The following is a 12,824-nucleotide window of genomic DNA, read 5'->3' as shown; positions in this document are numbered from 1 at the left end:
ACGTGTAATTAAGTTCTTTCTCTATCTTTGAAATATATGTAAATCTTTGAAATACATGAAAAAGCTAAAAAAAAAAAACCTCTTGCCAGCTTTATGACTTCAGAATGTCTTTGTTAAGGTGGACCTGGCAAGTCACTTTGAAATGTAATCATCAAGGTAGGTAGCAGCACCCAGTGTCCCAGTTTCTATGGAGGGTAGGAGTCTAACTTTGGTGCCCTAACTTCCAAGTTGCAAAACTACCTTCTGTCCATTCAGATGTGTTTATTTTTCCTTTGTATGAGCCAATTACCCGGTGAACCTAGGATTAACTCTGTGTGATAAATGATGCAGTCAAGTCTTTCGAGGACCAGTTATTGTTTATCTTGAGACCATGTATGTAATGGATGTATTTGCCTGACTATATAAAAGGATTAGCTTTCTTTCTGTCTTTGCCGTCTCTTAGTAGATTGCCTGTGATGTACATATTCCATTGCTTTCATGCTTATTTAATAATAAAACTATTTTATTCTTTTCTATCTATGTGGAGAGGTTTTTCTGGGCTGGCAGGAGATTTGTTTTTAATTATATTTTCCAAACAAACTCAACTCAGTTTTTCAATATATGTTCTATCATTTGTAAAATTAGGGAGATGGAGTACATCTTTATAGCCCTATAAATTCTAGGAAATAAAAAAAAAACACACACACAAAAAAACATGAACAATTTTCTTTTTAAAAAGTTTCTTATTAAATTTTTTCTTTCTTTTTATTGAATTTATTGGAGTGACATCAGTTCACAAAGCCATATGGGTTTCAAGTGTATAACTCAACAAAACATCATCTGCACACTGCATCATGTGCTTATTTCCCAGAGCAATGAACAATTTTCTGAGTGATGTCAGTTAGTCTTTTTTATTTATTTATTTTAAAAATATATTTTATTGATTTTTTACAGAGAGGAAGGGAGAGGGATAGAGAGTTAGAAACATCAATGAGAGAGATACATTGATCAGCTGCCTCCTGCACACTCCCTACTGGGGATGTGCCCGCAACCAAGGTACATGCCCTTGACTGGAATTAAACCTGGGACCCTTCAGTCCGCAGGCTGACAGCTCTATCCACTGAGCAAAACCAGTCAGGGCCAGTTAGTCTTTTTTAATCAAGAAATTAAAAACAGATTATGTCCCCCCCAAATATTTTAAATCAAGACTCTTACTTTTATGTCCCCAATAATTTCTTTTTCTTTATTTTTATTATTGACACTATTACAGATGTCCCCATTCCTCCCCTTTAATCCCTTCAATCTAGTCCCCCCTTCCCTCTTGACATCACCTCACTGTTGTCTGTGTCCATGGGTTATGCATATATGTTCTTTGACTAATCCCTTCATCTTCTTTCATTCAGTCCTCCCAACCTTCCCTCTGACAGCTGTCAGACTGTTTCATGTATCCATGCCTCTGTTTCTATCCCAAATAATTTCTTTATCGCATTTTTCATATCTTTGTTCCTCAAGCTATATATTACAGGGTTAATGAGTGGAGTAACTACAGAATAAAGTAAAGTCATTATCTTCTGCATTCCAGCTTTATGTTCTGATGTTGGGCTTATATACATGACCATCACTGAGCCATAGAAAAGAGAAACCACAGCCAGATGGGATCCACAGGTGGAGAAAGCCTTTCTTCGTCCAGCTGCTGAGGGAACCCTCAACACAGCTTGTAGAACCAGAGAATAGGACACCATGATACAAATAAAGGGAATAAATAAGAGCAGAGAACTTAAGGTGGAGCTAGTTAACTCTATTGCAGGGTATCTGGTACAGGTGAGGGCCAACAGAGGACCTGGGTCACACAGGAAGTGGTCAATGACCCTGGAGCCACAGAAGGACATTTGGGAAATAACTGTGATGGGAACCAAGAACCAGAGGAAGCCAAGCACCCAGCAGCTGACCACAAGATTGGTGCAGAGACGTCCAGTCATAATGGTTGGGTAGCGTAGAGGCTGGCAGATGGCAAGGTATCGATCGAATGCCATAACAGCCAAGAAAAAGCATTCTGTAGAACCCAAGGAGAAGAAAAAATAGAACTGGAGAAAGCACCCAGAGAAGGAGATGACCTTGGTGTCAGAGAGGAAGTTAGCCAACATGTTGGGGACAGTGGAGGTGACATACCAGATCTCCAGGAATGAGAAGTTGGCGAGCAGGATGTACATGGGGGTGTGGAGTCTCTGGTCCCAGTGCACAGCACAGATGATCGAACCATTGCCCATGAGAGTCAGGAGGAAGACAACAAAGAAGAGCACAAAGAGGAGGACCTGCCCCTCCCTGGGGCCAGGGAAGCCCAGGAGGATGAAGCCAGTGATGGTGCTGGAGTTGTTGAAAATTTTCATGGGTTTGTGAGCTGTGAAAAGACCGTCAAATCATTGAATGACTGGATATACATACATGACACCACCATGGGGAATGCGATAAACACTTATGTGTCAATAGTTACTATTTTTTTCTAAACCTGAAATACTGTCCTGGTTTATCCAGGGTAGACTAGCACTAATCTGGTCTGGCTGAAATAGGTCTCTGATTATCTAGGTTGGAAATATGATGCTGAAAATTCCATATAAACTGTGAAACCTGATGTTATGGATCTAATGTTAAGATACATGTAGCAGGAAACTTGTAAAGAAGAGAAAATTTTAAATTTTTTGCTCTCTCTCCTAATCACTTCTTGGGAGCACCTCAAGGCAGAATGACTTTGGATAGTTATACATTTGCATAATGACTTTATGTTTTTCTGAGTAAAAAATCCCCACCCCAACCTTTGTTAAATAATTCTGCATCTAGACTTGGTTTTGGCTATTATAGCATCTGTAAATAGAAACATGAAAAATAACTTATTTTCCATTATCTCGAATATAACATCAATTAATCAGTAATAAGTTAATTTCAAGTGTTGGCATAGTTACCCAAGGAGTCTGCCAGTGGTCTCTTTGGAATAGTCAAAAACAGTAAGACCTCCCTGGATAAATGGCAGAAGGTACCAAGGGAGAGCTAGTTGACTATAATGTACTTTTTTGTTTGTTTTTGGAGAGCAAGAAAATGTGTGACAGGGGACCAGCAAAATGAATAATATTTTGGAACTTATAAAATATGTACAAAAACTTCCCTCTCTGAGCCAGATCTAGTTTTATATTTCTATGACATGGGTGACTCATGTGGCCAAAAAAATTTACCATGATCCTGCTAGTCTATGTATTAACTTATATTGCCTTGGATCTTTTAGTGGCTTAGCTGTGGGATGAACTGGTTTTGGTTCTTGTACCATAAATTTACACTTTCTAAATGCCCTTTCCTTTTTTTTTTTTTTCCATTTTAAGGATATCTGACTATGGACTGAGATTAAGTTTCAGATACCAAATAGTCATCATTTTTGAAAGTGAACTTAAACCAGACATAAAATATTTAATAAATATTTCCATTATTTTACATTAGTCTCATTCTGGACAAAAATATTCAGAATATGATCTTTTCTGAGGCAACCATTTTACCAAATGCCCCATTTTTTGAATGGGGCTGTTAACAATGTTGGGGCCATAAGAATACATCAACTGCTAATGAATTGTAGGAGTGACTCAAAAGAAAATTTGCTATAACATGTGATGGTCACTTATGGACTTTAAATTCCACAATGTTAAAAAAAGTCCCTTTTAGGCCTATAGGTTTACCACCAACTCAGATGAAAGTCATTTAGTCTTCAATAGGTCAAAATAATTTGTTACTAATTGTGGTTGGGCATCTTTCTTTCTTAAAAGAATATATATATTTTTTATTTCAAAGAGGAAGGGAGAGGGAGAGAGAGATAGAAACATCAATAATGAGAGAGAGTCATTGATTAGCTGCCTCCTGCATTGTCCATACTGGGAATCAAGCCAGCAACCTGGGCATGTCCCCTTGACTGTAATTGACTCTGGGACCCTTCAGTCTGCAGGCCGACATTCTATTCACTGAGCCAAAGCAGTGAGGGCTGGTTGGGGCATCTTTAATCAAAGTGCTCTGCAGGGTGTTTCTAAATGGTTATTTTGTGTGATAATCACTTTGTCCATCATCTCAAAATATTTTTTAGCACTTTGAATAGTTTAGTTAATATTCAAGGACTTATTTTCCTGCTCTAGTCTATTTTAATGTTACATGTCTTCCTTTCTTTTACCCCTCACATCCAACTCACCAGCAAGATGCTTTTGTTTCTAAAAAATATGACATACAATCCTCTTCTCTTTGTCTTCACTGTCATCTCCCAAGTTCAAATTATCACCCTTTCTTCCTTGGACTTCTACAGAAGCATCCTAACAGAGCTCCTCGCCTCTACTTACCTCTCTACCCTCCATTTCCACACAGCAGCAGAGTGTGCCTTAAAAATGAAAAAACAAAACAAAACAAAACCAACCCCAAACAAATGATAGTGTTAGACTTTTGAGTAAAGCCGTTCCCTCTCAGAACAACTCTGTCAGAAAGTCTTACAAAGCTGTTTAAGAAATCAGGGAGGTATTCTAGAATACAGGAATGGCCATCACCATTTTATGCTCAATCTAATATATTTAACCAGACTGTATTGTTACTCACCTTAGGCTGGTTGAGTCATCCTTCATCGACTGCAGAGGGCGCTGTGCACACCAGTAGAGTCAATTAACAACAATCACCTTTTTATGGTTTACTTGTTAAATTAGTTAACTCCAGAAAGGTTGAGGTAGATTATGTCATTGTGAGGAAGACATTCCCTGATAATTTAATTTTCCCTCAAAGTTCAGTACAGTAGAAATCTTGGTATGTTAATTTGTTGGCCTTCTCTCCACAGCCAGTCCAGAGATATCTGATGACAACTCAATTCTTTCCTTTAGCTAGTTTGTGAGGGGGCTGCCACATCTGTAACCCTGGGAAATCTATTTCTGGAAAATACTTAAAAGTAAGGATAATTTTCAAGATTGGGATGACTGGTAGGCAGCTGGATATAATAGGAAAAGCATTGAATTTAGAGTCAAGAGATTTTTAAAAAACTAGTTATAGGAAATTAATACTCAGATTTCTAAGCTATAAAATGGGCATAATTATGCCTTCTTCAAAGGGCTGTTATAAAGATTACTAAATGAGGTAAATATCTGTGTAAGTACCTTGATAATTGCCTGACCCATGCTTAAGAAATATTGGTTATATGTATATGACCATAGCAAATTCAAAGAGAACTATCAGTAAAGACTAGTAGATTATATTTTTTACTCTTCTAAACACTACATAACCTTATTACCTGGATCAGCAAAGGAAATTCCAAACTGAAACTTCTCAAAAGTTTCTCTTTTACTTTCATAGAGAGAAGAGATAGTCTTCTTGGCAATAATTGGAGAGGAGAAAAGAGGGGAAATGGTTATGATAAGGATCCTAGATTGTGTCTGCTGAAGGAGGGAGGCCTTATAAGCACAGCCTGCCAGGAAGTAAGCCCTGTTCTTCCTGGTCCTTGAGGATTCCTTTACTGCTTCCTAAAAGGAACAGTGTCAAGAGACATCTCTATGCTTGTTATTCACTTCCCTTGGGGCCTGCCTTAATTTCTGTTTGTTTGTTTTTTTTTTTCTTTTTTCTGTTCAAGTTTAAATAATGCCTTTGCTTTAAACCTCTTGCAGGTGGAATGAAATATTAACAAATAAATTGATTGATTGATAAATTAACACACCAGTAAGCCTATCTCTAACTTCCCTAAGTGCTTACTATGTGGTCAATGAAGAATTTTACAAACCTGAAGGGGATAAAAGCAACTCCAGATGTTTATAATGGACCTGACATTCACAACTAGGCCTCAAAATTATTACAAACTAGTCTGCCACTCTCAGATAGGTCATGCTGTTCTGGTATTGGACATAATATCACAAGTAAAATCTCAGTCAAGGTTCATCTAGGACCATGATAAAATGAGACAAAATAAGACTACTTTATAATTTTGTCTAAGCACAGAAAAAGCAAGATCACTGTACCACCCCTACACTACCAAATATCCTCCACTCTTGGCTAAAATGAGTGACTGCTATTTTATTTTTATTTTTTTTAATTCTTTATTGTTTAAAGTATTACATGTGTCTCCTTTTCCCCCCATTGACCTCTCCCCAGCTGCCCCCACACCCCCAGCACATGCCCTCACCCCCCTACTGTCTGTGTCCATTGGTTATGCTCATATGCATGCATACAAGTCTTTTGGTTGATCTCTTACTCCCTCACCCCCTGCCTTCCCTCATAGGTTGGGCAGTCTGTTTGATGCTTCTAAGACTCTGGTTCTATTTGTGTTCATCAGTTTATGTTGTTCATTGTATTCCATAAATGAGTGAGATCATGTGATATTTATCTTTCTATGACTGGCTTATTTCACTTAGCATAATGCTCTCCAGTTCCATCCATGCTATTGCAAATGGTAAGAATTCCTTCTTTTTGTTTTTTAACAGCAGCATAATATTCCATTGTGTAGATGTACCACAGCTTTCTAATCCACTCATCTGCTGATGGGCACTTAGGCTGTTTCCAAATCTTAGCTATTGTAAATTGTGCTGCTATGAACATAGGGGTGCATATGTCCTTTCTGATTGGTGTTTCTGTTTTCTTGGGATATATTCCTAGAAGTGGGATTACTGGGTCAAATGGAAGTTCCATTTTTAATTTTTTGAGGAAAAGCCATACTGTTTTCCACAGTGGCTGCACCAGTCTGCATTCCCACCAGCAGTGAATGAGGGTTCCTTTTTCTCCACATCCTCACCAGCACTTGTCATTTGTTGATTTATTGATGATAGCCATTCTGACAGGTGTGAGATAATACCTCATTGTTTTGATTTGCATCTCTTGGATGATTAGTGACTGAGCTTGTTTTCATATGTCTCCTGGCCTTCTGTATATACTCTTTCCAAAAGTATCTATTTAGGTCCTTTGTCCATTTTTTGATTGGGTTGTTTATCTTCATTTTGTTAAGTTGCATGAGTTCTCTATAAATTTTGGAGATTAAACCCTTATCAAATATAACATTGGAAAATATGTTCTCCCATGCAGTGAGCTTTCTTGTTGTTTTTGTAATGATTTCTTTTGCTGTGCAGAAGCATTTTATTTTGATGTAGTCCCATTTGTTTATTTTATCCTTAGTTTCCATTGCCCTAGGAGCCGTATCAGTAAAGATATTGCTTTGACAAATGTCTGCTATTTTGCTGCCTATAGCTTCTTCTAAGATTTTTATGATTTCCAGCCTTACATTTAAGTCCTCTATACATTTTGAGTTTAATTTTGTGTATGGTGTAAGTTGGTGGTCTAGTTTCATTTTTTTTGCATGTATCTGTCCAATTTTCCCTGCACCATTTATTGAAGAGACTGTCTTGACTCCATTGTATGCACTTGCCTCCTTTGTCAAATATTAGTTGAGTATAATGGCTTGGGTCGATTTCTGTATTCTGTATTCTGTTCCATTGGTCTATGTCTGTTCTTGTGCCAGTATCAGGCAGTTTTGAGAACAGTGGCTTTGTAATATAGTTTGATACTGGTATTGTGATCCTTCCAATTTTGTTCTTCTTTTTCAAGATTGCTGCAGCTATTCAGGGTCTTTTTTTTATTCCAGATGAATTTTGGAGAGTTTGTTCTAGAACTTTGAAATATGCCGTTGGTATTTTAATGGAGATTGCATTAAATCTATAAATTGCTTTGGGTAGTATGGACATGTTAATGATGTTGATTCTACCAATCCATGAGCTCTGCGGCAGAGCTCTCCCTTAGGCTCTCCTCCATTTGCTTATGTCTTCCTTTATCTCTTTTTTCAATGTCCTGTAATTTTCTGAGTACAGGTCCTTTACCTCCTTGGTTAAATGTATGCCTAGGTATCTTAATTTTTTGTTGTTGTTGCAATGGTAAATGGGATTGTTTTTGTTTTTATTTTTGTTTTTTGTTTTTAGTTTCTCTTTCTGTGATTTCATTACTGGTGTATAAAAAAAGCCATAGAATTCTGGGTGTTAATTTTGTATCCTGCTACATTGCTGAATTCATTTATTAATTCTAGTAGTTTTTTGATGGAGTTTTAAGGGTTTTCTATGTACAATATGATGTCATCTGTGAATAATGACAATTTTACTTTTTCCTTTCCAATTTGAATGCCTTTTATTTCTTCTTCTTGTATGATCGCTATGGCTAGCACTTCCAGTACTATGTCGAACAGGAGTGGTAAAAGTTGGCATTCTTGTCTTGTTCCTGTTCTTAGGGGAAATGGTTTTAGTTTTTGCCCATTGAGTATGGGCTGTAGGTTTGTCATATAAGGCTTTTATTATGTTGAAGTATGATCCCTCTATTCCTACTTTGCTGAGAGTTTTTACCAGAAAAGGGTGTTGGATTTTGTCAATTGCCTCTTCTTCACCAATTGATATAATTATGTGATTTTCATCTCTCAATTTATTTATGTGATGTATCACATTTATTGATTTGAGGATATTGTACCAGCCTGCATCCCTGGAATAAATTCCACTTGGTCATGGTGTATGGTCTTTCTAATATATTTCTGGATATCATTTGCTAGCATTTTGTTGAGGATTTTAGCATCTATGTTCATCAGGGATATTGGCCTATAATTATCTTTCTTTGTGTTGTCTATATCTGGTTTTGGGATTAGGGTAATGCTGGCTTCATAGAAAGAGTTTGGAAGTGTGCCTTCCTCTTGAATTTTTTTGAATAGTCTGAGAAGGATAGGTTTTAGTTCTTCTTTGAATGTTTGGTAAAACTCCACTGTGAAGCCATCCGGTCCAGGGCTTTTGTTTGCTGGAAGTTTTTTGATTACTGTTTCAATTTCATCCGTAGTTATTGAACTATTTAGATTTTTTTATTCTTCCAGATTTTGTTGGAGTAGAGTTGTTCGTATACTTTTTAACAATCCTTTGTATGTCTGTGGGGTTGGTTGTTACTTCACCTCTTTCATTTCTGATTTTGTTTATTTGGGTCCTCTATCTTTGTTTCTTGGTGAGCCTGGCTAGAGGCTCATCAATCTTGTTTATCCTTTCAAAGAACCAGCTCTTGGTTTCATTGATCTTTTGTATTATTATTATTTTTTTTTGGTCTCTATGTCATTTATTTCTGCTTTGATCTTTATTATTTCCTTCCTCTGCCTACTCTGAGCTTTTCTTGTTGCTCTCTTTCTAATTCTTTAAGTTGCAGGGTTAGATAATTTATTACCATTTTTTCCTTGTCTTTTGAGGTAGGCCTGTAGAGCTATGAATTTCCCTCTCAGGACTGCTTTCACTGTGTCCCATAGATTTTGGATTGTGTTTTCATTGTCATTCATTTTCAGGATGTTTTTAATTTCTTCTTTGATCTCTTTGGTAACCCAATCATTGTTTATAGCATGCTATTCAGCCTCCAAGTGTTTGAATTTTTTTGATTGTTTTTATTGTAGTTTATTTATAATATTATGCCATTGGGGTCTGAAAAGATGCTTGATATTATTTCAATCCTCTTGAATTTGGAGAGACTTTACTTGTGACCCAATATGTGGTCAATCTTTGAAAATGTCCCATGTGCACTTGAGAAGAATGTATATTCTGTAGCTTTGGGGTGAAATGTTCTGAAGATGTCAACTAGGTCCATCTGAGGAGAGAGTACAGAACCACCAGATAGGTTTGAGGGGATATATCCTCAGGGTTACTCCCATTCCAGGACAGTAGGAAAGGAAAACAGCGAGGGCCATCTCCTCAAAGAGGCCAAATATTAAGATCTTGTTCTTCATCCCCTGCTGGAAGACAGAGTTCCTCCTGGCCTTACAGATGACCAAGTTGGCCCACCACACCACCACAATACTGACAAAGAAAGCCATGTGGCAGGTGAATGCCATGATCTTCCTCTGTTTATAGGTCCCCTGCTGCCCGTAGCTGTCCTCCATGTAGTTGTTGATCCAGCGGTTGTCCCAGTCTACTTGGATGCCCAGCAGGTTAATCAGGAGGAAGCCATTCTCAGCCAGAATCACAAAGTAAGTGAAGAATCCCCCCAGGGCCTTGATGATATCAATCTGCCCATAGGTCATGCTGATCAGCCGCTTGTTCACCAGCTAGTCTGTTTTGGGGTTTCTGGGCTATCTCTTCATGATGTCACTCTCCGCTTGCTCGTAAGCCAGGGAGATGGCAGGAACCATGTCCATGCCCAGGTCAATGAAGAGGATGGTGACAGTCCCCAACAGCAGCAGAATGTTTGCAATAATGAATATCAGGAAGGGGGTAATCTCTGGAATGTTACTGGTCAGGGTATAGGCAATGGATTTCTTCAAGTTATCAAAGATCAGACAACCTTCCTCAACTCCAGTCAAAATTGAGGCAAAGTTGTCATCCAAGAGAATCATGTTGGCAACTTGCTTAGACACGTCCAAGTCATGGCAACCCTAATATCTGCCTTCTTCAAAGCTAGAGAGTCATTGACACCATCGCCAGTCACAGCTACCATAGGGCCCTGCCGCTGACAGCCTTCTACAATGACGAGCTTCTGCTGAGGGGAGATCCTGATGAACACGATCTCTGTGTGGTACTTCAGAATGTCATCCAGCTGCTCAGTGGTCATGTCTTTCAGGTCAGTTCCATGGAACATGCAGGCCTTGGCATCTCTGGGGTTCACCTGGCTCATGGGGATGTTGAGGCAGACACCAATGTCTTTCATGGTCTTGTTGCCCTTGGAGATGATGCCCACGCTTTTGGCAATGCTTTGGCTATGATGGGATGGTCTCCAGTGACCATGATGACCTTAATCCCAGCACTCTGGCACATGTCCACAGCGTCGGGGACGGCAGCCTGGGGAGGGTCAATCAGGGAGATGAGCCCCACAAAGCAGAGATTTTCCACAGGGAAATTCACGTCATCCATGTGGAACTGGAACCCTTCGGGAAACTGTTCATCTGGCAGAAGAAGGTGGCAGAAACCCAGCACACACTTGCCCAGGCTGCCTAGCTCCAGGTAGGCGGTCTAGAAGGCGGTCTTCAGCTCCTCCTCAAGCGGCTGCTCCTTGCTGGGGAGCAGGATGGAGCTGCAGCGGTCTAGGATCCTCTCCGGGGCCCCCTTCATCACCACCAGGGGTCAGCCATGTTGGGGTTCTTGTGAATGAACAATTGGTACTTGTTGGTGGAGTTGAAGGGTATCTTGATGGTTTTGGGGTACTGCTCTCTCATCTCCTTCAAAGACCGACAGCACAGCTTGATGAATTTCGAATGTCAACTCGGAGGCTCGCTGGCCACTGCTCACTTCAGGATAGGCAGGTTTTCCTATCCTGGTTGCCTGAAACACAGCTCTGTTACAAAGCCCCGCGATTCTGGACAGAGCAAGCCAGGTAGCTGAAGACTTGTTGAAGGAGGCACTGCTCTTATTCTCTGTGGTGTCAGCTTCATGGATATGATTGCCAAATCACATGTGGGCAACTGTCATCTGGTTCTGAGTCAGATATCAAGTTTTATGGGAGCAGATGGTGGATGTGGACCCCAGGGTCACCACGGCCTCTAAGTTTCTTCATTAAGCAGTTTTCCCGGGCCATGCGTTTGGCAGTAAGGGTCAGAAACACCGTGACAGTGGCCAGCAGACCTTCGGGCACATTGGCTATAATAATACCAATGAGGAAGGTGATGGCCTCAAGCCAGGTGTATTCAAGGATCAGTGAGAGGATGAAGAAGGACACTTCCAGGAACACGGCCACACCCGTGATGAGCTGACTAAAATGTTCAATTTCTGCAGTGATGGGAGTCTGGCTGCCTCCCAGCCCAGAGACCAGCGTGACTATTCTTCCCATGACACTGTGGTCTCCAGTGTACATGATGATGCCATGGGCAGGCCTTCAACACAGTTGATTGAAAAGAAGGCAATGTTCCTTGTCTCCAGGGGGTTTTCATTTGTGAAGTCCAGAGACGTGGTCTGGGGCTCTGATTCACCAGTGAGCAAGGAGTTATCCACCTTGCAGCCGCTGGCAGATATCATCCTGAGGTCAGCAGGGATCCGATCTTCGCCTTTCACTTCTACCAGATCCCCAACAACCACCTCCTCTGTTTATGCACACTTTCTCACCATTTCAAATCACCACGGCTTGCTGTGGAACCATGTTTTTGAAGGATTCCATGATCTTTGAACTCTTAGCTTCTTGATAGTAGAGAAACAGCCAATGATGATGACGACAGAAGACAGCACCACCCCGAGGTACAGATTATCATTCTGAATTTCCTCTTCCGTGGTAGCTTGGATGCCATAAACCAAGAAAGAGAATCGCTCCAATCCACAGTAACAATGAGAACACCCAAACAGCTGCCGGCAGAATTTGACCCACTCGGGGGTCGTGGGAGGCAGAGTGAGGGTGCTGGGACAGGCTTGGGCCAGGATCTCAGCAGCTAGAGCAGAGTTTAAGCTTCAGTCCAAGTCTGTTTCGTCTTTGAGACGAAGTTTGTCAAGGCTAAGTTTATGGTCATCCATAGACACTACTTTCTTCAACTCATCTATAGCCCTCTCTTTCTTGGCCTTTTTTCTTGTTGTCATGCTCTGAAATGACCGCAGGCTCATATTTGTCATGTCCAACTCCCTTCCCCATGGTGGCAGTCGTCGCCGCCCGGCCCGGGGTCCTGCTGCTAGAGAATCAGAGGAAAGAAGAGAGTAGGGCCAAGCAGGCGTGACCAGGGGAGAGGAGAGGAGGGAGCTCTGGCTGCTGTGGGGTGGGAAGGAGGACAGCCGGAGGTCCGGCGGATACCGCCTCTGGAGCTGCTACCACTGTTGCTGCCCCATGTCTGCTCCTCCCAGACGCCTCCACCCCACCTCCCCCGCAGCTCCCTCTTCATTCTCTTTTTTTAAAAT

General features: G+C 40.5%; 1 protein-coding gene and 1 pseudogene across 1 annotated transcript; both read right to left on the bottom strand.

The window, feature by feature from the left end:
• Positions 1-1,409: 1,409 nt before the first annotated feature.
• Positions 1,410-2,378, bottom strand: LOC103303517 (olfactory receptor 11G2). The gene has a single exon (XM_028137653.2). The coding sequence runs from the start codon at positions 2,364-2,366 to the stop codon at positions 1,410-1,412; it is 957 nt and encodes a 318-aa protein (XP_027993454.1). The 5' UTR covers positions 2,367-2,378.
• A 7,214-nt stretch (positions 2,379-9,592) lies between these two features.
• Positions 9,593-12,564, bottom strand: LOC103303518 (sodium/potassium-transporting ATPase subunit alpha-1-like; annotated as a pseudogene).
• Between the last annotated feature and the right edge of the window lie 260 nt (positions 12,565-12,824).

Source organism: Eptesicus fuscus, chromosome 5 (genome assembly GCF_027574615.1).
Source record: "Eptesicus fuscus isolate TK198812 chromosome 5, DD_ASM_mEF_20220401, whole genome shotgun sequence".
Taxonomy (NCBI): domain Eukaryota; kingdom Metazoa; phylum Chordata; class Mammalia; order Chiroptera; family Vespertilionidae; genus Eptesicus; species Eptesicus fuscus.
This window is presented reverse-complemented; position numbering and strand designations above follow the sequence as displayed.

What these genes read in the sequence shown, in the direction of transcription:
- LOC103303517 (XM_028137653.2), bottom strand. Translation starts at nt 2,366, where the DNA reads ATGAAAATTTTCAACAACTCCAGCACCATCACTGGCTTCATCCTCCTG.